The 21,444-nt window shown below is 55.5% G+C and overlaps 1 protein-coding gene across 1 annotated transcript in view; it reads left to right on the top strand.

Annotated features, from left to right (window-relative positions):
• Nucleotides 1-3,419: 3,419 nt before the first annotated feature.
• CAPN5 (calpain 5) overlaps nucleotides 3,420-21,444 on the top strand; it is a 49,029-nt gene continuing 31,004 nt past the window's right edge. The window contains exons 1-2 of the mRNA XM_033120857.1: nucleotides 3,420-3,593; nucleotides 16,289-16,532. Of these exons, the coding sequence (XP_032976748.1) occupies nucleotides 16,368-16,532 (165 nt within the window). The 5' untranslated portion in view covers nucleotides 3,420-3,593; nucleotides 16,289-16,367. The remainder of the gene's footprint in view (nucleotides 3,594-16,288; nucleotides 16,533-21,444) is intronic.

The following is a 21,444-nucleotide window of genomic DNA, read 5'->3' on the forward strand; positions in this document are numbered from 1 at the left end:
GTGGCAAAATATTAACAATTGGTGAATTCGAGTAAAAGGTATAAGGGTATTCATCATTCTTACCACTTTTCTCTTAGTTTAACATTAAAAAAAATAAAAGGTTGGGGGAAAATACCACTTACAATAGCAACAAAAATATAAAGTATCTAAAAATTAAGTGAACATACAAGCCTCCATGGAGAAAATATATTAAACTCTAATAAAGGACAGAGACGGGCAGCCAGATGGCTCAGTTGGTAAGAGCACGAGCTCTTAGCAATAGGGTTGCCGGTTCAATTCCCGTATGGGATGGTGGGCTGCGCCCCCCTGAAACTAAGATTGAAAAGAGATGACTGGACTTGGAGGTGAGCTGCGCCCTCCACAATTAGATTGAAGGACTACGTGGAGCTGATGGGCCCTGGAGAAGCACACTGTTCCCCAATATTCCCCAATAAAAAATTTAAAAATAAATAAATAAAGGACAGAGACGACGATCTGAATAGAAAGATAGTACATGTTCTTGGAGGGAACTACATAATATTATCAAGATGTCAATTCTTCCCAAATTTTTAAATTCATCACAGCCCTCATTAAAATTCTACATTTGGATTTTTTTTTTTTTTTTTTAGAAACTCAGTAACCTTACTCTAAAACGTAAACAAATAGCTAAGTCACTGTTGAAACTTAAGAGTTAGAGGAGACATTTGCCTTACTGGATTATGACCACAAAGCCATGATGATCCAAACAGTGTGGTTCTAAAGCTGGAACAGGCTGAAGAGAGGCGAGAGCTCAGAGGCAGCCTGTGCAGGGAGGAGCCTAACGTGTGGGGCGGATGTATGTATGGAGCGGGTGGTGTGGCCCTGTCTATAGAAGGAAGTGCTCGTACAACTGGGTCCTTACCTAATCTTGCAGTTAAGAATGTACCTTTGCTGGGTGACAGTCCTAAATGTGAAATGTAAAACTATAAAAATACCAGAAGGGAGAATAGAGCGTTTTTGTGGCCTAGGGGTGAGGAAGGACTCTTCAAACAAATTTCAAACTCATAAATGGAAGATTTGTATAAGCTTGAATTGTTTTTTTAATTTTTTAACTTTTTTCAATTATAGTTGGCATGTAATATTCGTTTCAAAAAGCTTGAATTTGAATGTATCAAGCCTAAAGATATCTGTTCAGTGAAGAACAAAGATAATAGAGGCTGACAGTGGGAGAGATATTTATATGATCTAAAGCACACAACGGATCAACATCCAGAATATACAAACCAAAACCTCAACAGAAAACTGGGTGAAAGAGGCAACAGCTACATTACGAAGGGGAAACTCTGAAATTTAACAGAATAAGAGGAGATCCTTCAAATTATTAATGATCACAACAAAAACCAAATTAAAGCAATGAGCTAGTGACACTTACAGACAAGGCAAAGTTAGAAATGTGACCCTCCCATTTCTGAATTCTCAGGAGAATACCATTAGCAGCCACTCCCAACCTCAGAGTTCCGTGTATCTGGCTCTGAAATTGGTTAACGTGGTTACTTGAATATTCCACCCCAAAACACCAGGCCATAGGAGCCTCCATTTTTGAGCCACTCCTTCTCGCAAGGGGCTTCCTTTAGGTTTCTCCAACAAGAGCTACGCAATTAAATTTGCTGGGGTTTTTAAAAGAAATTATTATTATAAGAGTTTCACCTGGGAAACACTGTCATATACGGGAGCAGTGAAGATAGGGGTTTTCTAGCCTGCAGCAGAGAAGATTCCGTGTCCAGGGCTCTGGTGGGGTGGGGGTATGGAGTCCCACAGAACTAGGAAGAGGGAGGAGGATCAGCGCTGGGTGACTAAAGACTCTCCCAAGTAGAGTGGCAAGGGCTGCCCTGTGAGGGAATGAGCTCCCGTTACAGGGGGATGTACGCAGAAGTTGGAAAGCCAGTCAAGGACCCTACAGAAGTGTCTTTTCCCTGGGGGGAGAAGAGGAAGAGGAGGGAAAGGGCACAAGTGTGGGATCAGACAGGACAGTTATGCCATTTCCTAATTGTGTGACCAGCAGAGGACTGGAGCCAGAGCTGCCTGGCATCACCTGACACTGTGTCTTCCCCAGAGTGAGCCTCAGCGTCGCTCCGCAGGAGACTCCACCACTAACTCCAAGAGAGGCAGCATGAGTTTAGGGTCCTGGTCCTGGAAGAGACACAACCAACCAGGTGGGGATGCTGAAGAGGGCGGGTGGGGCTTCACGGTGGAGACATAGCAGGAGAGCTGAGGCCTGATGTCAGGAGGTACCTTGGAGAGGAAAGGAAGAGCCTTCAGACCGGGGCAGATAACATCAACAAGGTCTGAGGCTGTGAGAGCAGAGCACTTGAGAGGAGCATTGCAGGCCTGGGGAGGCTGCAGCCCAGGGCACAGGCAGTGATGGATGGGGTACAGGTGGGGAGTCAGACAGGGGCACAGACTTGGAACATTGTCCTCTGCGTGGTGGGTCATGGCTGCACAGCTGAATCTTCTCTGGCTCCATAGGAAGCTCCTGAGGGGGCTGGAGCTACACCCAGGGGAGAAACATCTGGGAAGCCTGGACAGAGGCTGTGAGGCGGTGGAAGAGACCCAATTAGTGTGACTGACTGAGAGGTGGATGAAATCTTTAACCCGGACTGGGAGCACTGGAGGGGGAGGTGCGTGGGCCTGAGTTGCTCCGTCTGCGAAGCGGGCTGATACTCGCCTCCAGTGAGCGGATGAGAGCGCGTCTGCCCTGTGGTCCTAGAGCAGTGGAGAGGAAGCCCGCAGGCCCTGAGCCCCTACTGTGTGCCAGGAATGGTCATTCAAAAATCTGCTCAGTCTTATTCCCCACTCATGCCCCTCCTGCTGCCGTCCTATCACAGCAACCTAAATGATCAATATGGGCTTGGAGGCAGCTTTCTTCATCTGACAAGGGCTCTCTTGTCAGGTCCCTCCAGGGGTCAGGGTCCCCTCACACGCCCCACCCCGAACCTTGGGGATGGACATGGACATGGACATGGAGATGGGAACGCCTCTTCAAGTCCTTTTCCCAGACCCCGGCCTTGGCCCTTGCGGCACTCATCGTACAAAATGCATGTCCAAACTCGGTGGCCTGCACGCCTTCCGCGGGGCTTGCACGGAATCCTCCCGCACCTGCTGAACTGGACTCATACCCGGGAGAGGGCGCGGGGGGCGGGGGGCTCCCAGAGATATTCCACAGCCGACAGAGCGAGGTTGAGAGGAAGGTAAGGAGGGGAAACAAGGGCCTGATCGGGCCCAGAGGGGTCGGGCTGAGCCGCGCCGGCCCCCAAATCCCCTCCTATTTCCCAACCAGAACTCCGCAGCCACCTCCCGGCCAGTTAGCACCACAGAGCGGGGCCAGTTCGCATGCGCAGCGGTCCTGGCCCTCCCACCCTATTGAAGACCACGCCTCTATCCTCAAATGGGTGGAGGCCGCGGGGCGGGGCGGGCCGCAGCCTGGGAGTCCCAGCTGGAGCACCCGCCCCAGGCCAGCCCCATCTGATCCTGGGCCGGAACCGGAGGCGGCTGCCCCGGGCCCTTCCAGCCTCCGATCCAGTGCCCGCGCTGTACTTGCATCCCAGAGTCCAGCTCGACCCGCGGCGGCACGGCAGGTAGGAGGCGCTGCGCAGAGGGAGGCGTGTGCGAGCGCGCGCGTGTTCATGTGTGTGTTTCAGGATGTGTGTGCGGGTGCAGCGTGGGCCACTGCGTGCCCTGTGAGCACAGATCAGTGTGTGTGTGAGTGCACATCCAGCAGGCTGGGGAGGAAGGGGGTGAGCGCTGGCCTTCAGCTTCGGGTGACCGGGCATGGAGCATCCGCCAGGGCCCCCGGGGTTCGTCCCCACCCAACCCACACCCCGCAGCAAGGGGCCTCCCTGACCCCCTATACTCCACACGCCTCCGACAGTTCTGAAGCAGGTTTCCTAGTTCAGACTCTTCCGGGGTTTAACCCCCGGGGTTTGACCTCCTCTTCCTCACAATTTCCCTTTCCCTTCTTCCCTTTCCAGCCCTCCACCCATCAATTCCACAACCCCTCCTGGGTGCCCTCCCTGACTCCCATCCCCGGTCTTTGGAGGCTTAGGAAACCTGGCAAAGCAGATTCCCTTCCTGATCCTCCTCTCAGGCTGAATAGGGACACTTTTCCTGGGCTAAGGGGCTTGGGTGTGGTTTGAGGAGTGGGGGGAGGGATGGGGAGATCTGAGAGAGTGGATCTTGGGCTTCTCTGATCCTGCCTTGGCCCTTCAGAGTTGGGGGTCTGGAGAGACCCGCCTGGGGTCCAGGGTGAAGTAGGGCAGGAGATCACTAACAGGTGCCAAGTTCTCTCCAGACTTAATTTCACGTGGTGGGATTCTCCCCCAGACTCCACAAGGGTGAGGAGAGTGGCCACAAACGGGTGAATTGAGCTACTCTCAGGGCTGCTGAGGCAAAATTTGAACCTGGGTCAGCCTGGCTCTCAAGCCAGAATCATTTCCCTGCACCTGCCATGGAGAGTGAAGTGCCAAGAGCAAGTACTCCTAGGATTCTAGGGAGGGAGAAATCTGAGAGGATTTCCTGGAAGAAAGGGGTTTGAGGGTGGGGTACAGCCTAGCTTTGAGTGTGAGGCTTCCTGGGGGAACTGCTGTGTTCAGCTGCAAGGATTGACACCTCCCAGGGTTTTTGGGCCTGGTCCTTGCTCCAATCCCCAAAGTCCGGGGTAGTGGTGGGAGGCGTGGATGCTTTGCCTGGTGGAGGGACTGGGCGGGGTAGAGTGGGCTCAGCTGAGGCTGCTTCAAGCCAGGCCGGTGCTCCGTGCCAGGACAAAGAGGTGCTCAGGTGGGGTCATGCCCTGAGGAGCGGCTCTGCTGTCCGGTGAGGTGGATGGGTCAACAGATGAACCCTTGCCCAGGGTCACACCCCTTGCTGGGAGCCAAGGTTGGGGTCAGTTCCTGCCTGGGAGCTGGGGGAGATTTCACTGCAGATACGTGGGTGCTGGGTCTCCAAACATGAAAAATTCACCAAGCAGAAAAGAAAGGGCGGGGCACTGCAGGCCCAGGGAATAGATGGGTAAAGGTCTGGAGGTGTGAAACTGATATGATAGTCTGTGGGCAGGCGCGTTAAACAGTCAGCTGTGCATCTGAGAAGGATCATTTTGGCCGTCCGTGTCCGTCGTAGTGGGTGGGTCGCTGCAGAGAGCAGTGAGGAGGAGGCCAGAGCAGGGAGAGCCCTCTTCCTCTCTCCCCTCTCCTCTCTCCTCCCCAGCTCCCCATTGGAGAGGATCTGATAGGGGTTCCCAGAATAGAGGTGGGGGTGAATGGGAGGTACTAGGGGCTGCATAGGATCCCAGCTCGGGGATTGGTGGGTGGGGGAGCCCCATCTGAGATGGGGCCACCACTGGCGGTGGAGCAGGTCTGGGAGAAGTTGACAAGGTGGGGGCTGGACACAGTGGTTGCAAGGAGCCTGTGGGCTTTGGGGGTGCCATCCAGGACACTGCTCCCAGACCAATGCGTCTCTGGCTACCTTTGGCCCTGCTTTCCCAATGGCTCTCAGGACAACCTTGAAGCCCTGGTCCCCGAACAGGAGGGCCTCCTGGACCCCGGGTGGGCCCAGGGAAACCTCTCTGTGACACTTCCTACCTGCAGGACCTCGGCCTTTAGGGTCATTGTGTCCAAGCTTCTTTCTTGCGGAGACTGGCTCTGCACATGACCTTGAGGCAGGGAACTTCCCTTTGAGTTTCAGTTTCCTCCTGTGTGAAATGGGAATAAATGCTGCCTAATGCAGGATTTTGGGGAATGACGATTAAGTTAAATGGTGTCACCTGTCACAAGGGGGTGTATGGGAAGTTGTGGGAGAACTTCCCTGCTGGTGGCCAGAGCAGACAAAGGCCACACACTGGTACCCAGCTGACCATCACTGTCGGGGTGGTGTGCCCAGGGATGACCACAGGATCTTGAGGTCTGGGGCATGAAAAGCAGAGCGCCTGCGGGCCTGCTCTGCCTTGCCCCTGCCCCGCCAGTCCTTGCCCTGTTACCCACCCTCCCCCTCACCGTGTAACTTCTGCCAGTCAGGTGAGATGGGACCTAACTGGTTTGTTACTAATAATAGTAACTAAGACACTGAAGTTTGGGTGACTGTTTTACATTGGAGCAATTCAAGGTGTAACTTTACCCTCACTCACTCACTTCCTTGAGCAGGACGGAGGAGTGAGGCCACATACCCGCCCACACTGTTCTTTACAAACAATCGTAGTTCTCTATTGCTGCTGTGACAAATTAACACGAACCAAGTGACTTCAAACCACAAAAATGTATTCCCTTACAGTTTTGGAGGTTACAAGTCTAAAATGCATCTTATGGGGCTAAAATCAAAGTGTGGGCAGGCTGGTTGCTTTTGGAGTCTCCAGGGGAGAAATCTGAGGCTCAAAGACGGTTACTGGTTTGCCCTCCCTGGGCCTCAGTGTCCCCATCTGAGGGTGAGGATGTTGGAAGGACATTCTGAGGCTCTGATTCGTTCTCTGACGGGCATGGGGAGAAGGAGGCAATGGCTTTCAAGGCTGCCATGGGCAGGAACATGATGTGGTGCAGAGAAATGCCCACAGCCTGGAAGTGCTACCAGCACACCACTTCCCCAAAGACGTGGTTGCCATGCTAGGAGGTGGTGAGCCTCCTGAGGCCTCCAAGGAAGAACCCCCCAACCCTGGAGAAGTGTGGGTCTCTATTACAACCCCACGGCCAAGGCCAGGCCATATGGGGCCCTGCTTCTGTCAGGGGCCATTTCTATAGCCTGGTCTCTCTGCCTGCATCCTGGCCGCCTCTCTGTCCCATCTTGTGAATCATCCAGTAGCCCCACTCACACCTCCGCACACTCCTGAGTCTTAGCCTGGCTCTCAGGGTTGCCATAACCCGGCTGTGGCAGTGTTTCTGTGCTAGTCACTTTTTCCATCTTTCCTCTCCTATATATGCCCCCCAGCGTTGTTGAAATGGTTTCTTCCTCCTAGAATGTTCTCTCTTCCTCCAATCCATCTACTTCCATCTTTTGAAATCACCATCTACCCTTTGAGATCCTGCTTAGATACCACCTCCGGCATGCAGCCTCTCCTGCCCCGTCTGAATGAATCACTCCGTTTTTAGAGCAGATCTCTCAGGCTGGTACCAGGGTGGCTGTCTCTCTCCTCTACCAGGCTGACCTTCAGGGCAGAGCGCTGTCTGACCTGTCGCTGCCCCCTTGTCCAGGCACAGAGCAGGTGTGAGTGAAGGAGCAGGACTGCCAGGTGTTGGCGAATGGGTCACTGTCTTTGCTTGCATAGTGTGCCAGGTAGAGCAGAGGTTTGACGTGGAGAGGCTCCAGGCTGTGTCCCGAATGCGCTTCTTTCGTCTGAGCCTCTGGACCTCATCTGTGCAGTGAAAACAGTACAGCTCATTTCTGAGCTTGTGCAGGGGCTTGACCTAGGAATCAAGCCTCAGTTTCCCAGTCTGAGAAATAGGCCCCATCTCGCCAGGTTTCCAACCTTGAGTCTTAGAGGCAGGCGGTGCTAGGGGCAGAGACTGCCCATGCAGGAAGCAGGAAAAGAGGCTGTCCTGGTGACAAACCCTGCAGAAGGAAAAGAGCAAGATGTGTCGCCCTCCCCACCATTCATTGGTGAGAGCCTACAGGCCAGAGAGGGCAAGGGTTTGCCTGGGGTCACACAGCTCAGTGGAGCAGAGAAGACTTCATGACCTGATCAAGTCCCATTTTGTCAGGTTGTTTTCCCTGTGGGGAGTGGCAACATCTGCAGCCTGAAGCTCCAGGTGTTCTCCTCCACCAGTAAGTTAGAGAACATCCCCTGCTGGGGGCGCTCAGCGGCACCTTCTCGGCAGGATGTAGTGCTGGGCTGGCAGGCCCAGGGTAGGGTGACCGCTGCCCTGGGTTTCCGGAGACATGGGACTTTCAGTGCCCACACCAGCCAGGCTACTCATCCTGCCTGAGACTGAGCCTTAGCTGCCCCAGCCCGGGGAAGCCCCGGCCTCCAAGAGCGTGGCCAGGTTCCCGGCTTCTTCCTGTCCATGGAAGGACCTCCCTGGAGGACCCCTAACTGGAAGGCACTTTTGGAGGTTCATCTCCGAGGTACATCCCACTTCCCTAGACTTCCTGCCACTTCCCCAAAACCCTATGGCGGGACCCAAATCCCAGTAAAAAGCAGCTGTGGCACAGGGGCCACAGAACTCAGCCTGGCCACACAGTGAGCTGGCCCGGAGGCTGGATTTTCCCTCAAAATGCTGCCAGAGGGACGTCGGTGCCTGAGGACCACCGTCTCCCAGGACCAGTGAAAGGGCCTGCACCCCAAACCCCTGGCCCTGCCTTTCAGTCCCTTTGTGTCTCCTGGCAGGTAGCAACTTATCAGGTTTATGTGCTCAAAAGATCACTGCAGCTGGGTGGAACTAGATTGGACACAGACAGATAAGGGGTGGGGAGCGAGAAGAAAGACAGGATTTCCCAGCCCCGGTGCCAGCCTGCCTGGCGTTGGCTGCACTGAGTCACTGGGCCTGGCCCCTGGCTCTGCTGCTGGAGCCCGGAGCCCAGAGCCCAGAACCCGCTGGCCCCAGCCCAGGGCTCCCTCCTCCCCCTCGTCCTCCCCCGCCCTGCCGTCCGTTCCTCAGTACACAGTACATGGAGAAGATGGGGTCCTGGGAAACCAAAATATACCCATAATAGGACAGAGATACCTGTTCAGCATGTTATTGAAATTGTGGCTTGTGGGGCAAGAGGAGAATGGGGTAAAAGGGAATGAATACATTGACAAAAACAAAAACACCCAAATACCCGGGAAGCCGCCAGACTGCGCGGCTCTGCCCTTTGCAGGCCCCCTTCCCTGGCATCAGGCCTTCCTGTGCCCGGGTCGCTGCCTCAGCCCCTTTCCTCAGCATCTGACCCTTCGTTTTGCCCCTCCACCCACTCCCTGGCTCCTCTGTCCTCAGAGCCCTGCAGAGCTGGTCTTGCCAGCTTCCCCCAATCGAAGCTCCGCACCCTGGCTTTCTGGCTGTTACTTGGTGCTCCCCCGCCTTCCCTCCACCCGAAGCCGTGCTGCCTGCTCTCCGCTGATGGTTCCTGCCTCGCCTTCAAGCCCTGCTCAGCTTCCGTCGTGAACGGCCACCACCACGCTTCCCACTTCTACAGCGCTACCGGCAACACGCCTTCCTCCTGGGAGCACTGACCGCTTTGCTTCTGGTTTAGTTCTTAGTCCGGTCCGTGACTCTGTGCCCCGTCCTCCCCTGGGACTGCCTTGTGGACCTGACGCCCTCGTTAGCTCAGAGCCAGCCCAGAATGGGTATCAGTGAAGATGTGCATGTTTTAAGAGACCATGTCCCTTGAATTGTAAGACACAGCGCTTCAGCCCTTCCCTTATCATGTGGCAAAGGGGAGGGGTGCTGTTCCCTGGAGTGGGGTGCAGTGGAGTGGGGTGCAGTGGGGTGGGGTGCAGTGGAGTGGGGTGCAGTGGGGTGGAGTGCAGTGGGGTGGGGTGCAGTGGAGTGGGGTGCAGTGGGGTGGAGTGCAGTGGGGTGGGGTGCAGTGGAGTGGGGTGCAGTGGGGTGGAGTGCAGTGGGGTGGGGTGCAGTGGAGTGGGGTGCAGTGGGGTGGGGTGCAGTGGGGTGGGGTGCAGTGGAGTGGGGTGCAGTGGAGTGGGGTGCAGTGGGGTGGGGTGCAGTGGAGTGGGGTGCAGTGGGGTGGAGTGCAGTGGGGTGGGGTGCAGTGGGGTGGGGTGCAGTGGAGTGGGGTGCAGTGGGGTGGGGTGCAGTGGAGTGGGGTGCAGTGGAGTGGGGTGCAGTGGGAGGTTGAGGAAGGGGGGAGGGAGATGAGGGGCTTTATTGCCGGGCTCATGGGTGTGGGGCGTCGTTGGCTCCCTCCCCTGGGACTGGATGATACCCACTCTGCTGCTTCCGTGCTGTACAACGGGCACCCACCATGACGTGTGGGGAACTGGGGCACAGAGGCGGGGTCCCCAGCAGGCCTTCCTTCGTTCTCCCTCTAACCCCCACCACCAGCTAGCCACAGATAGAGTTGGGTCTCCTGCCACACAACTCAGACCCCATCTCCTCCCTATTCACACCTGAGCTCACCAGTTCAAGCTCTTTGGCCTTCCTTCTAGTCTTTCTGCTCTAGTCTTGTCCTTTTCTAGTGCATTCTCCTTGGGGCCGCCAGGTGGATCTCAAGTCCCTCCCCTGCCCTGCACCGATCCCTAGCTCCCCGTCACCTCAGGATGAGGCCTGATTCTTGCGCCCGGCACGCCAGGACCTCTGAGTGGGATCCCGTGCCTCTCCCATCTCACCTCTGTGCTGCGTTGGCTCAATTCCTTTCCCTGAGCGCCGTGTTTGCCCTCAGGGCTGAGAATGTCTCCTGGGGATGGTCTCTGGCTGGCTGGCACCCCTTTCTCAGATGCAGAGGAAACCTTGGAGGTGTGTGCCCAGTTGGGGCATGAGGGCACCACCTTCACCTTATGAGGCCCTCTCTTGGGCTTGAACACTCCAAGTGTGAAAGCCACAGTGTTCTGAGATGGAGGAGGCTCACGGAAGGTCACACAGCCTGTACGCGTGACCCAGCCCAGTGTCCTTCCCTCCAGGTATGTAGTGTCCAGCCTGACAGGGTTAGGGCTGTGAGGGGCCCAGAACTGGTGGGATCAGTCACTAGATTCAGCCAAACCCTCCGCCCGCGGCCCACTGGCTCTTTAAAACTTGTTATTGAAGCATAGCTGACCTATAGAACAGTGCATAAATCTAGGTGCACAGCTCAACGACCTCACCCACGTAGCCATGTTTTTGGTGAATATGTGCATGTGTTTTTGTTTGGTATATACTTAGGAGTAGAATCACTGAAGGACAGAGTGTGTGGTCAGCTTTAGTAGATATGATCAAATGATTTTGCAAAGTGGTTGTACCAACTTATACTCCCACTACCAATGGAGATCTGTGGGGGGGGAGGGAGGGAGAGAGGGGGAGAGAGAGAGAGAGGGGTGTTTTTCACTGTAGCCATTCTGGGGGTGGTATCTCATTGTGGTTTTAATTTGCATTTCCTTGATGATTAGTGAAGTCAAGCATTTTTTCTTTCCTTTAATTGGCCATTGGGACTTGCCCTTTTTCTTACATTTTCTTCAAAAAGCTTTATTGTTTTATTTGTCAGACTGGCAATCTATGTGGACTTCTTTTTGTGTATAGCGGCAGGAAGGGGCCACGGTGAAGCCTTTTCCATCCTGGTAGCCAGTTGACCCAGCACCATTCACTGAAGAGACCGTCCTTTTCCCAAAGCACTGTGGTGTTACCTGTGCATAAATAAGGTGTCCTACCTGGGGCTTCTTTCTGGGCTTTCTGTTCTGTTCCATTGGGCTGTTTCTCTACGCTGTGCCAACCCCACATTGTGTCAATTACCAGAGCTTTGTGATAGGTCTTGTCAGCGCAAGTCCTCCAGCTGTTCTTCATCAAATGGCCCTGGCGGCTCACAGCCCTCTGTATGCTGGCTCCATTGTCCCACCTCTTAGTCTGGAAGCATGGGATCCAGCTCACCAGCCACAGATGTGGGGCACGTTCGTTGATACTCTCATCTACAAAATGGGGCTAAAACTCGCTCTCCTGTTTCTTCCTGGCTGTGGTGGCTACAGTGTCCAGGGAAGGCTCCCTGGTGTCAGTCCCCTCCTGCAGCTGGCTCAGCGTGGCCTGCTGCAAAATGAGCCCTTTCTCTGCCCCAGGCACAGCTGGCCTGTCCGCGCTCCCTCTAGCAGATCCAGAGAACAGCAGACGAGGTCACAGCCTCCTGGAAGGGGGTTCATACTGTTTCCAAGGCGAGGACAGAGACTCCAGTAAGGCAGGCCCACGGCAGATGCTACTTTCTTACTCTGCCGTTTTAGAGGCTAGAACCAGGTAGGGCTGATACCAGCTCCAGGGGTTAGTGACTTGCCCACGGACACACAACGCTGAGCGGTGCAGCTGAAACTTTCACTTGGGTCTGACTGACCTGCTGGAAGCCTGGGTTCCCTGGCAAACCCTCGTTCTGATGAAGCTCAGTACCTCATGCTCAGTCCGTAGGGCCCCACTATGCCAGGCTGGGTCTAGATCGCCTTATATTTCCTGCCGTGAGCCTTTGCTTGAGCTGTTCCCTCTGCCTGGAAAGGTCTTGTGCACCTAACGGACAGCCGACTTCTGGGGCCAGGACTTTGTAATGGCTTCCTTGTATCCCTCTTGCTGGAACCTCAGAAATGACACATTTTTCATTTTGTCTTGTGTCTATCAGCCACACTAGATCATGAAGTTCCTTGGGGGCTGGCACCCTGAATTATTGTAACCCTCCTGGTCGGGGTCTGGAAACTTTATAGATGTACCAGACGTTGATATTGACACCCCCAGGGACACCGTACATTGAAGTGTACAAACTACTGTTCCGTGCGGTGGTGCTCATTTGATCCTCCAAGAGGCCCTGGCACATTATCTCTTCCTTCCAGACAAGGACCATGCAGACAAGAGAGCCAACATGGCCTGTTCAGGGTCACACAGCTTAGGGAGATGTTAGGAAACTACAGCCAAGTCTCCACAGGAGCTGGAGAAGGGCTGGGCCGCAGCAGAGTGCCAGGGCTGCAGCAGCACCTCTTGCTGGGCAGCAGGGGTGTGGGCACTGGCTGGCACCCAGCCATCAGGAGGGGGAGGGAAGGAGAGAGGCCTGATGTACTGGAAGGGGCAGGCCCTGGCCTTCAGGAGAACTGAGAGTGGGCGAAGCTCTGATATGGAAAGCTGATCCCCTTTGGGAGTCCCTGCCACTCATTGAGCCTGTTTTTCCCATCCCTGAAATAATTCCTCCTGTATCACCTACTTTGGTTCATTCAGCACAAATTTACTTAATCAGTCCACTGATGCTGGACTCTGGGGCTACAGAGAGGAGCTGGATAGGCACCCTCCCCTGGAGGGGCATAGGCTGGGCGGGGGAGAGGGACAGTCATACAAAGATGGGGTACAGCGTAATGGCTCTGGCAGATGGAGGGGCAATGTCAGAGGCAGGTGGGAGGTACTTGGGCTGTCGTAAAGTATGCACGTGTGGCAGGAACAGTGAGTGTGAAGACCCTGAGTAAACAGCTTTAGGGAACTATAAGGAGCTCACGGCACTGAAACTTCGGCCCAGGGTGGAGACTAGAAATGGGGTGGGGGATGGGGTGAGGCTGGTAGGGGTGGAGGGATGAGGGCAGGCAGAGGGGCAGCTGGGAAGCTCGGACTGTCCTGTTAGTGCCCAGCTCAAACACAAAGTAAAAACATTCAGACGGGCAGTGCAAGGGCCACAAGCTCAGGCCCAGACAAAGGTGGCCCGGCTTTCCGACTTCCATGGTTATGCCTGGAACTACAGGGAGAGAGCAAAGCTCAGAGGCTGGTGATTCTGTGACCCCCGTGTGGTATTGACCCAGTGGATGAGTGGGAGGTGACCTTGGGGCAGACAGGTAGTCAGCATGAGGTGCAGCTTGTGCAAAGGCCCGGGCCAGAAGAGCCTGGCATGAGTAGGCCAGGGTCAGCCTGGCTGGCAGGGGTGAGGCAGGAGAGATGGTTGAGTAGGGTCAGACCCTCAGCCAACCAGGCCTGGCCCGGGTTCTCCCAGGCCCTGGCCCAGCTGAGATTTCCCCTCTCTGACCCCCACCTCCCTTCTATCCTCAGGAGCAAACCTTCCCAGCAGTGTTGGCTGCTCTGTAGGCTGGAAGGCCGCCAGAACCCTCATTCTCCAGCAGCCTGGCTGTGTGATGTCAGCCAGCTTGTTCCCTCTTCCTGGGTCCTTTGGGCTCTCAACGCTGGAATTGCTAAAGCTGATTTCTGGGCTCCTGCTTTCAGCTTCTTTGATCTAATTCTTGCAGCTTAAATTACTTCCTGAGAAGCCTTGCAGAAACTATGCTAATGACTCTTCTGGGTGGCTGTGTGCCAGAAGCCCAGGGGCTAGCTCCCAGGGCTTGGGCTCCGGCTTCTCATTCCTTCAGGCCTCCAAGGCAGGGCAGGGGGGATGGAAGGGGGCAGGATCCTTGACTTTCTTGGGCAGAGGGATGGCCAAAGAGGTTAAGTGGCCAACCTGAGGTCACACAACACAGAGCAAGGGGCCCACGTAGGATGTGGTGGCGAAAGGTGAAGTGACTGAGAGTTCAGGCAGAGGACATACCAGCTCTCAGCCGCTTGGCAGGCAAGCAGGGACAATGGGCCCTCCCTCTTCTCCCTGTTTTCCATTTGTGTTCCACACTCACCGCCCCTTCTCGCCTCCTTTCCTTCCTGCTTCTCCCTTCCCTGTGGAATCCCTTTTTCCTTCCTGGGAGGTCGGCTCCCCCAGAGTGCGTATGGGTGAGCCCTGCCCTGCCTGGTGTGTTGTGGGATCTCCAGGCCAAGGAGGAGGCAATAAAGTTGGAGAATGTGGCTTTGAGTCCAGACTGCCATGGAACAGTGAGCAAGTTGCCTTCCCTCACTGAGCCTCAGTTTTCTTTTCTGAAAAATGGCAACAATGAAAGGCCTACCCAGCACTGTTTGCAAATACTACACACAAACCTCTAGCCAGGTGATTGGTACATTGTAGGTGCCAGAGGAATGGAATCTCTCTCGGAAATGAGAGGTGGCTCGACCATTTCTCTTCTTGTTCCTCTTCCCTCTGGCCTGCTAAAGAGTCTCCTTGGCCTTTGCCTAATTATAATCATATTGAGGCAACTTTGTTCCCACTGTGGAAATGAGAAATTGGGGCCTCAGAGAGCCTGAGTGACGTGTTTAAGGCCACACAGCAGGTGAGCGGTGCAGCTGGGACTGGCACCCATATCAGTCTTGCTCTCAAACTTGTGTTTGCCTCAGAAGCCAGCCTATCTTGCTTCGGTTGCCCTCAGCTGGGCTGGGAAGTTGGGACCTGTGCCTCAGCAGGGTTGCAGTGTTGCCCTGGGCAGGCCCCAGGATGAGTTGATTCGGGGAGTATGGCGCTCTGCCAGCAGCCCAGATGGAGTCTGAGATACGGGCTCATGGGTGGGCCTGTCAGTGGGGTGCCCGGCTGTCCAAGCATCTGTTAGGCATCTGATGTGTCGGGCCCTGCTGGCTGTTGCTCCTCACCCTGCCCTCCCTCCCAGAGGTTTTCTGGCCTATCAGTTCAGTCTGTGTCCCTTGCATTTGGTCGGCATGTGGCTACAAGGTTTAGGGTGTTGGGCTGGGCCCCACTGGACCCTTGGGGGCTGAAGGGAGGATGCTGGCATGTACAGTCACCTCCTGTGTCAGGCTCTGTGCCAGGGGCCGCACGTGCAAGAGGACCAAACCAAGTGGACCCTGCCTTCAGGGGCTTCTGGTCCATGGGGTGCTTATGGTCCTGTTCCCTGGGCTGAGGAATCTGGGGAAGGTGTGTGGGGAGATGGGATGTTAAGTTTGGGATGGGTGTCTTTGAGGGGTCCATGGTCCTCCTCATAGCGGCTGGACTGGTTTGGGGACCGGAAGAGGGGTCCAGGCTGAACACAGGGGTCATCAGCAGTGGAGAGGTGAACAGACCACTGAGGACGCCAGTAGGGGAGGGAAGGTCAGAGATGGGGGAAGGGTCAGAAGCAGCCCCAGATGCCCCTGAAGCCCAGGTGTTCAGGACTGTGAGACGCTGCTGTGAGGTCTGAGAGACTGTCTGGGAGAGTCTGGCTGTGGAGACTGGGAGGCCACAAGGTAAGGAGTGTGTGTGTGTGGGGTGGGGTTTCCTCAGGGGGATTAGATCATTGTGATTGAGGAGCAATTAAAGTGCTGCCTATGGAACTAGAGACATTTATCCTAGAAGTGCTGGAGGAAGGGGGCAAGAGAGAATGTGAATGATGGCTGGATGGGCCCCCAGTCAAGGTTTTTCCACAAAGGGCAGAATTGTGCCATTCTAGACTAAGGCGTGATGGTCCAGAGGGGAGAAACTTGGAGACAGTGCTGCTGCTTTCCTGTGGGTGTGACACCGGCCAGGGAGCTGTGGGTCAGCCACTCCACTAGTCTGATTCAGCCGAGGGGGTCTAGGGAAGGGGCGTGAAACAACGGAAATGGGGGCGGGTGCGGCCCGACAGCCCTGAGCCCTGCGTGGCTGTGCCCTTGGCCTGTTGGCCTTCAGGCCTGGTTTCCCCTCTACGTTTCAGAAGTGAGAGAATTCAGGCTGTGGAGTCAGGCCAGTTGGTTCCCATTCCTGCTCTGTGTGTACCAGCTGTGTGACCCTGGGTGGGTCTGCCCGGTCTCTGAGCCTCCACGCCTGACCTGTGGGACGGGGATGAGGATTCCCATTTCACAGGCTGCAGGGAGAGCGCATGTGGGGATCACGTGCCTCGGGGCCTCCAGTCCTCAGGAAGTGATGATCTCGCCTTCTATCCGCCCAGGTGCTGCCAGAGCTGCCCACGCGCCCGCCCAGCCCTCGGCTGCCTTGTCTTGGCCTCTCCTCCGAGGGCAGCAGCCACCATGTTCTCGTGTGTGAAGCCCTACGGAGACCAGAGCTACTCAGCGCTGAAGCGGGCCTGTCTGCGCAGGAAGGTGCTCTTCGAGGACCCCAACTTCCCAGCCACTGACGACTCGCTGTACTATGACGGCACCCCGGGCTCTGCCGTCAGGTGGAAGCGGCCCAAGGTCAGTGTGTGGTCTGAAATGGAGCTGAGGCCACCCAGTCTGCAGGGGCCAGTGGGGTGGCCAGGAGAGGTCATCCCAGGGCCCCAGGCGGCCGGGCAAGTGGAGGGGCTGATGCTGGGCCCTCCTGCTGTGGGATTGATCTGGAGGGGGAACCAGGAGAACAGGCCTTCATCCGTGGCCAGCACTGCCCAGCCAGGGCTCAGCCCCTCTCTAAGCCTCAGCTTCCTCATGGGGAAACAGGCCCCTTTGCCCTCCTTACTCCCCTCTTCCCAGGATCGTTTTTTGGGATAAAAATGAGGTAGTGTGGATGTGAACTTGTTTTGGTGCGAGGAATTTACTTTGCTGATTATTATGGTAACGATTTTGAAATAGTCATTTGCTGTAAATGAAAAGTACTTATGATGATGATTAATCCATAATAATAGCAGTAAAAAATAACAGCCTCCTAGGGTTGTTGTGAGAAGTGAAAGAGATGATGCTTGGAAAAGTCTGGCATGGAGCCTAGCGCCCAGTACAGGCAGCTCTTACCCTCACTATTGAGAAGGGTGAATTATGCAGCCTCTGGCTGGCTGGCTGCTCTCCTTGTCCTGGCCTTGGTCACTGAGGCTAGAATGTATTTAACGGAAGTGTTTGTCCTTGTGCTGTAATTTCATCTTCTTTAACCTCGATTCCTGAGTGTGAGGGTGGGTCCCCCTGGGGACCTGGGTGACGGGGAGGCGGCTGGAGGTCAGCGCCCCAGGGCCCGCCCCAGTCTCCATGGCTGTGCTGGTGACACTGAGGGTTGGTCACACAGGAGGACGTTGGTACAGGAGATTGCGCTCTGCTTGGGGCCGGGAGGAGACTCCCACTGCCCAATAATCAGAGAAGGCGTTTGGCAGGAAGGGCTGTGCAGGCAGAAGGCACAGTGTGAAGAAGACAAAGGCTTGTTTGGGACGTGGCAGTGCGGCTGGATCATAAAATATGTGGAAGGGAGTGAGGGGAAGAGGGAACCAGCGTGGGCAGGGCTGGCGCTCTGGGACAGCAGGAGCCATCAAAGGTGAGGCTTTCAGCAGGGTGTGACAGGGACACATCAGCATTTGTACAGTTCCCTCCGGCCCCTGGACATTTGGGGAAAATGAAATTTAGTTCTTCTGTTCTTTTCCTATGATCTATGATCTCAAGTCCCTTCTAACTCAAAACATCCTGTGTATTTTCTTGGATTGAGTAAGGAAGAGAAACTGAGGCCAAGAGGAGAAGACAGATGCCCAGATTGCCCAGTGAGCTGGCAGCAGAGCTGGGCTGGGACCCAGGAGTCCTGCCGCCCCCAGCCCCCTTCCCTGACACCAGATAAAGACTCCCTGCAGCCTTTGACCTCAGCCCCTCAAGCTGCACTAGAATCTCTGGACCCTGCCTTCGTTCTCTAGAACTCCCAGGAGTTTCCTGGCCAGGCCACAAGATTCCTGCCTCTTGGGCCCCCCTCTCTCTCATGACTTCCTTTCTCTCTTTTGTCTAGTGGGTGGGGAATGAGGCCACCCTCAAAGGGCCTTTGTGAAGCTTTGGATGCAAGTGGGTGGGAGGGAGACACTTGAGTTCACTGCCTTCCTCTCACTCCACTGCCTCAATGCCCCTTCCTGACCCTCTCCTGCCCTCCTGCCATCACCCAGACATTTAAGATTCATGGCTTTGAAGGATGCTAATGAGGCCTGGCTGGGGAAGTTTGGGCTTGGTGCCCTGAGAGGAAGAAATACCAGGCTGGCCGGGCTCAGCATCCTCCTGCTGTGTGACCCTGGCAGAGTCACCTGCCCTCTCTGGGCCTCTTTCCTTGCCAGTTCAGGAGTCCTGCCACACTACCCCCTCCTTCACTGCCTTCCTCCTGGGCTGGCTGCACGGCCCTTTCTAGACACTGAAAGGAGAAGCAGAGCAGCTCCTGTCCTGGATGTGGAAGCCAGTGACCAATGGCATGTGGTGGTTGGTGTTGAGAGGGAGATGTCTGAGTGGGACGCAGGAGTGGCTGTGGGGGGTCAGTTCTGGGTTGGGGAGGCAGCTCAGGGCCAGGCATGGCTGGCTGAGGGGTGTTCATTGAGGAGGTGAGACCCTGTGGACCAGGCTGTGACAGACTGTGTCAGCAGTACTTGCTGGGTGGTGGCAGGGCCAGTGTTCCTGGCAGGCTGTCGCTCCACTGACAGGATGGGGTTTGGTGGAGCAGGAACTCAGGCTTGCCACAGTGGGTGGGGTGGGTCTGGCCTAGTGGGGTGACCACTAACTCCCAGCTGCTTGGCCCTTGGCCAGTGAGATGGAACTTTGGCCGGAGGCAGCTGTTTTTCTGTGGAGTCTCACTTCCTGGGTCCTGTGAGCTGGCTGTTTACAAACAGCAAAACGCCAACCTTCTCACAGCCCAGGGGAGGCCCTCCTTCACTCCCACCCACCTCCGCTCCTTCTCTCCAGGTTAGTCTGTACCAGAGTCGTGGCCTCTGTGTTCTTAGAGGAGCTCCTCAGCCAGCCTCCCTGCCGACCGGCCTCTTTCTTCCAAAATGGAAAGAGGAGGCTGGTTTTTGAGCCAGATGGACTTGGCCTTACCTCATGGGAGGTGAGAACTTGAACAGGTCATTTCCCCTCCTTGGGCCTCAGTTGCCTCATCTGTAAATGGAGAGAATAATTCTTGCCGATCATGGTTTCTGGAGATTGAAATGACTTCAGGCATCTGTGGTGTTAGACACATGGCAGGCAGATGACAGACTAGCTCCCCTCTCGCCCACCGGCCAACGCTCCACAGCTGGTCCTGCCTGGGAAGTCCCGCCTCTTATGGACTCTGCAGGTAGGACCAGGCCTCATGTTCCTCAGTCTCCATCCAGGACACCTGCCGTGGGTCCACACCCTCTTCCTCCCTTCAGGTTCCTTGTTCCTTCCAGTTCAGTAAACATCTGCTGGCCTCCCCCACAGGCCTGGCCAGGGAGGAGAAGGGGACTGTCAGTCAGGAAGGCTTGTGACTCAGGGGGAATCCTAGGTTATGGATGTAAAGGGGCCGGGAGTAGTGATGGAGGAATATTTTTCCTGTGAGTCCCCAAATGATGTAGGTGATGTTGGATGTGCCGGCAGTTTCTGGGCCGGGTGTGGGCCGGGATTGTGTCTCGTGAAGCCGAAGAATGGAAACACGGACCAGGAGAGGCAAAAAGTTTTAAAAAGAGGATAGTTTATTAGAGGCAGGAGAAGAGGTTGCAGCTCCCGAGCGGGAGGGGTCCCGAATGGGGGTGCCCCATGACTGAGGCAAAAGCTCTTACTTTTATACCTTCCCTTGCCTGTTTGAGGAAGGGAGCTGTTTGGAGAAGGGAACTGGCGCCTTCTAATGAAATTCGTCTACCAGGTTTGTTCTGCTTGCCCATCCTAAAGGAATTAGCAAAGTAACCACTCTTATCTATCAGATCTGCTCCGTGTGTCAGGCCAAAAGGAATTTTACGATTAATCTCAAGGCCTTGTTACATTATGTCCTGGAGCGAAGGAGTGATTTCAAAACCTGAAGTTTTAGGATATGGCTGTCTTTGTTTATTCCACCAGGGACCTCCCTGTCTATCTAGGGACATGCTAACTATTCTGTATCAGTAGGGTGAAGCTTCCTCCCCTCAGGCCCAGGACCTTAGTAGGGCCCCTTCTCATCCCTGAGGGGGCAGAGTGCCCCCCACCATCCAGCACTCTGCTCCCCCACCCCCATTTCTGGAGGTGAGCCTGCAGATCCCTTGGTAGAACCAAGTAGGATCCTACAAACAGAACTCTCCCAAGGTGTCCTGCTGGTCCCCAGCCCCGTGCCGTGGCTCACGCTCATCACACAGCACCTGGAGGCCCATTCCTTGGCTGCGCTGAACAGCGGCCCCTTTATGCCATGAAACAGGCAATTTGCACTGAGGCCGGCCACCCACCTGGGCCTCTGCCCTGCCCAGCAGTGGTCCCCTCCGTGGCTTATACTCATGGGCTCGCCCTGCAGTGAGCCGGGGAGCATGTGAGAGGGAGGCGAATCTGTTGCAAGGTGGGCGGGGGGCCACGCTATAACCCCTGAGAACACTGCCCTGTTTCCTGTCCCAGGCAGAGATTCTGCTTCCTTCCTCAGCCTGTTGCCCCACTTGTCTGGTTGATTCCTGCTGTGGTCTTAGATTCCAGGAGGAGGTGACTGGGGTGAAGGTGGATGGATGAGGAGGGGGAGGGGAGGAGTGGTGGAAAGTACCCTGGATCCGCTGTCTGCTGCATTCCTGTTTGTGCACCGGGCCTGGAAACCTGAAGTTCTTGTTATGCTGCTGAGGGAGGTAGTTATGGGCTGTGACCTGTGTCCAGTGGAACTGGTCTAACAGGCTGGGAGGGGCTGAGAGGTAACTGCAGGTGCAGAAGGCTGTGCCCCAGAGACAGGTTTGCTGACCAGAGGAGCCATCACCCCCCAGCCCTAGGGGATAGCCTGGCCCAGGGCTCATAGCAGGTTCCTGTCCAGTCCCATCCTACATGCCACTTTGTCCTCCCTCCCTCCCAGGGCTCCTGCCTGCAGCCCCATGGGAATCTGCCAAGCCCTGATATTGGAGATGGGCAGAGTCAGGCCCAGGCCCTGCCCTGGAGCTTGCAAGCTTGCAAGCTTGCAGGGGAGACTCCAAGGCAAAACTCACTGTGGACAGTGATAGAGGGAGCACAGGTGGCCGGATCCCAGGAGGATAGTGTCAGAGGTGGGAGCTATCTTGAGGGTGGCTGGATCGTGTCTTAGGCAGATTTGGATGCCCCATTCCCTTTTGGAGCCTCCCTGCCGACCAGCCCTCTCCATGCCTGCCCTGCTGGTATCACCACCTCCAGGCAGCCTCCTCTGATCTCTCTGGGTTCTTGTTATCACAGCTGTGTTCACATGGAGGATCATAAACTAGTTTCTCCTCCTCAAGGGCCCTGCCTCTAGGCTGGGATCCTCCTT

The sequence above is a fragment of the Rhinolophus ferrumequinum genome, chromosome 11 (genome assembly GCF_004115265.2).
Source record: "Rhinolophus ferrumequinum isolate MPI-CBG mRhiFer1 chromosome 11, mRhiFer1_v1.p, whole genome shotgun sequence".
In the NCBI taxonomy this organism is placed as follows: Eukaryota; Metazoa; Chordata; class Mammalia; order Chiroptera; family Rhinolophidae; genus Rhinolophus; species Rhinolophus ferrumequinum.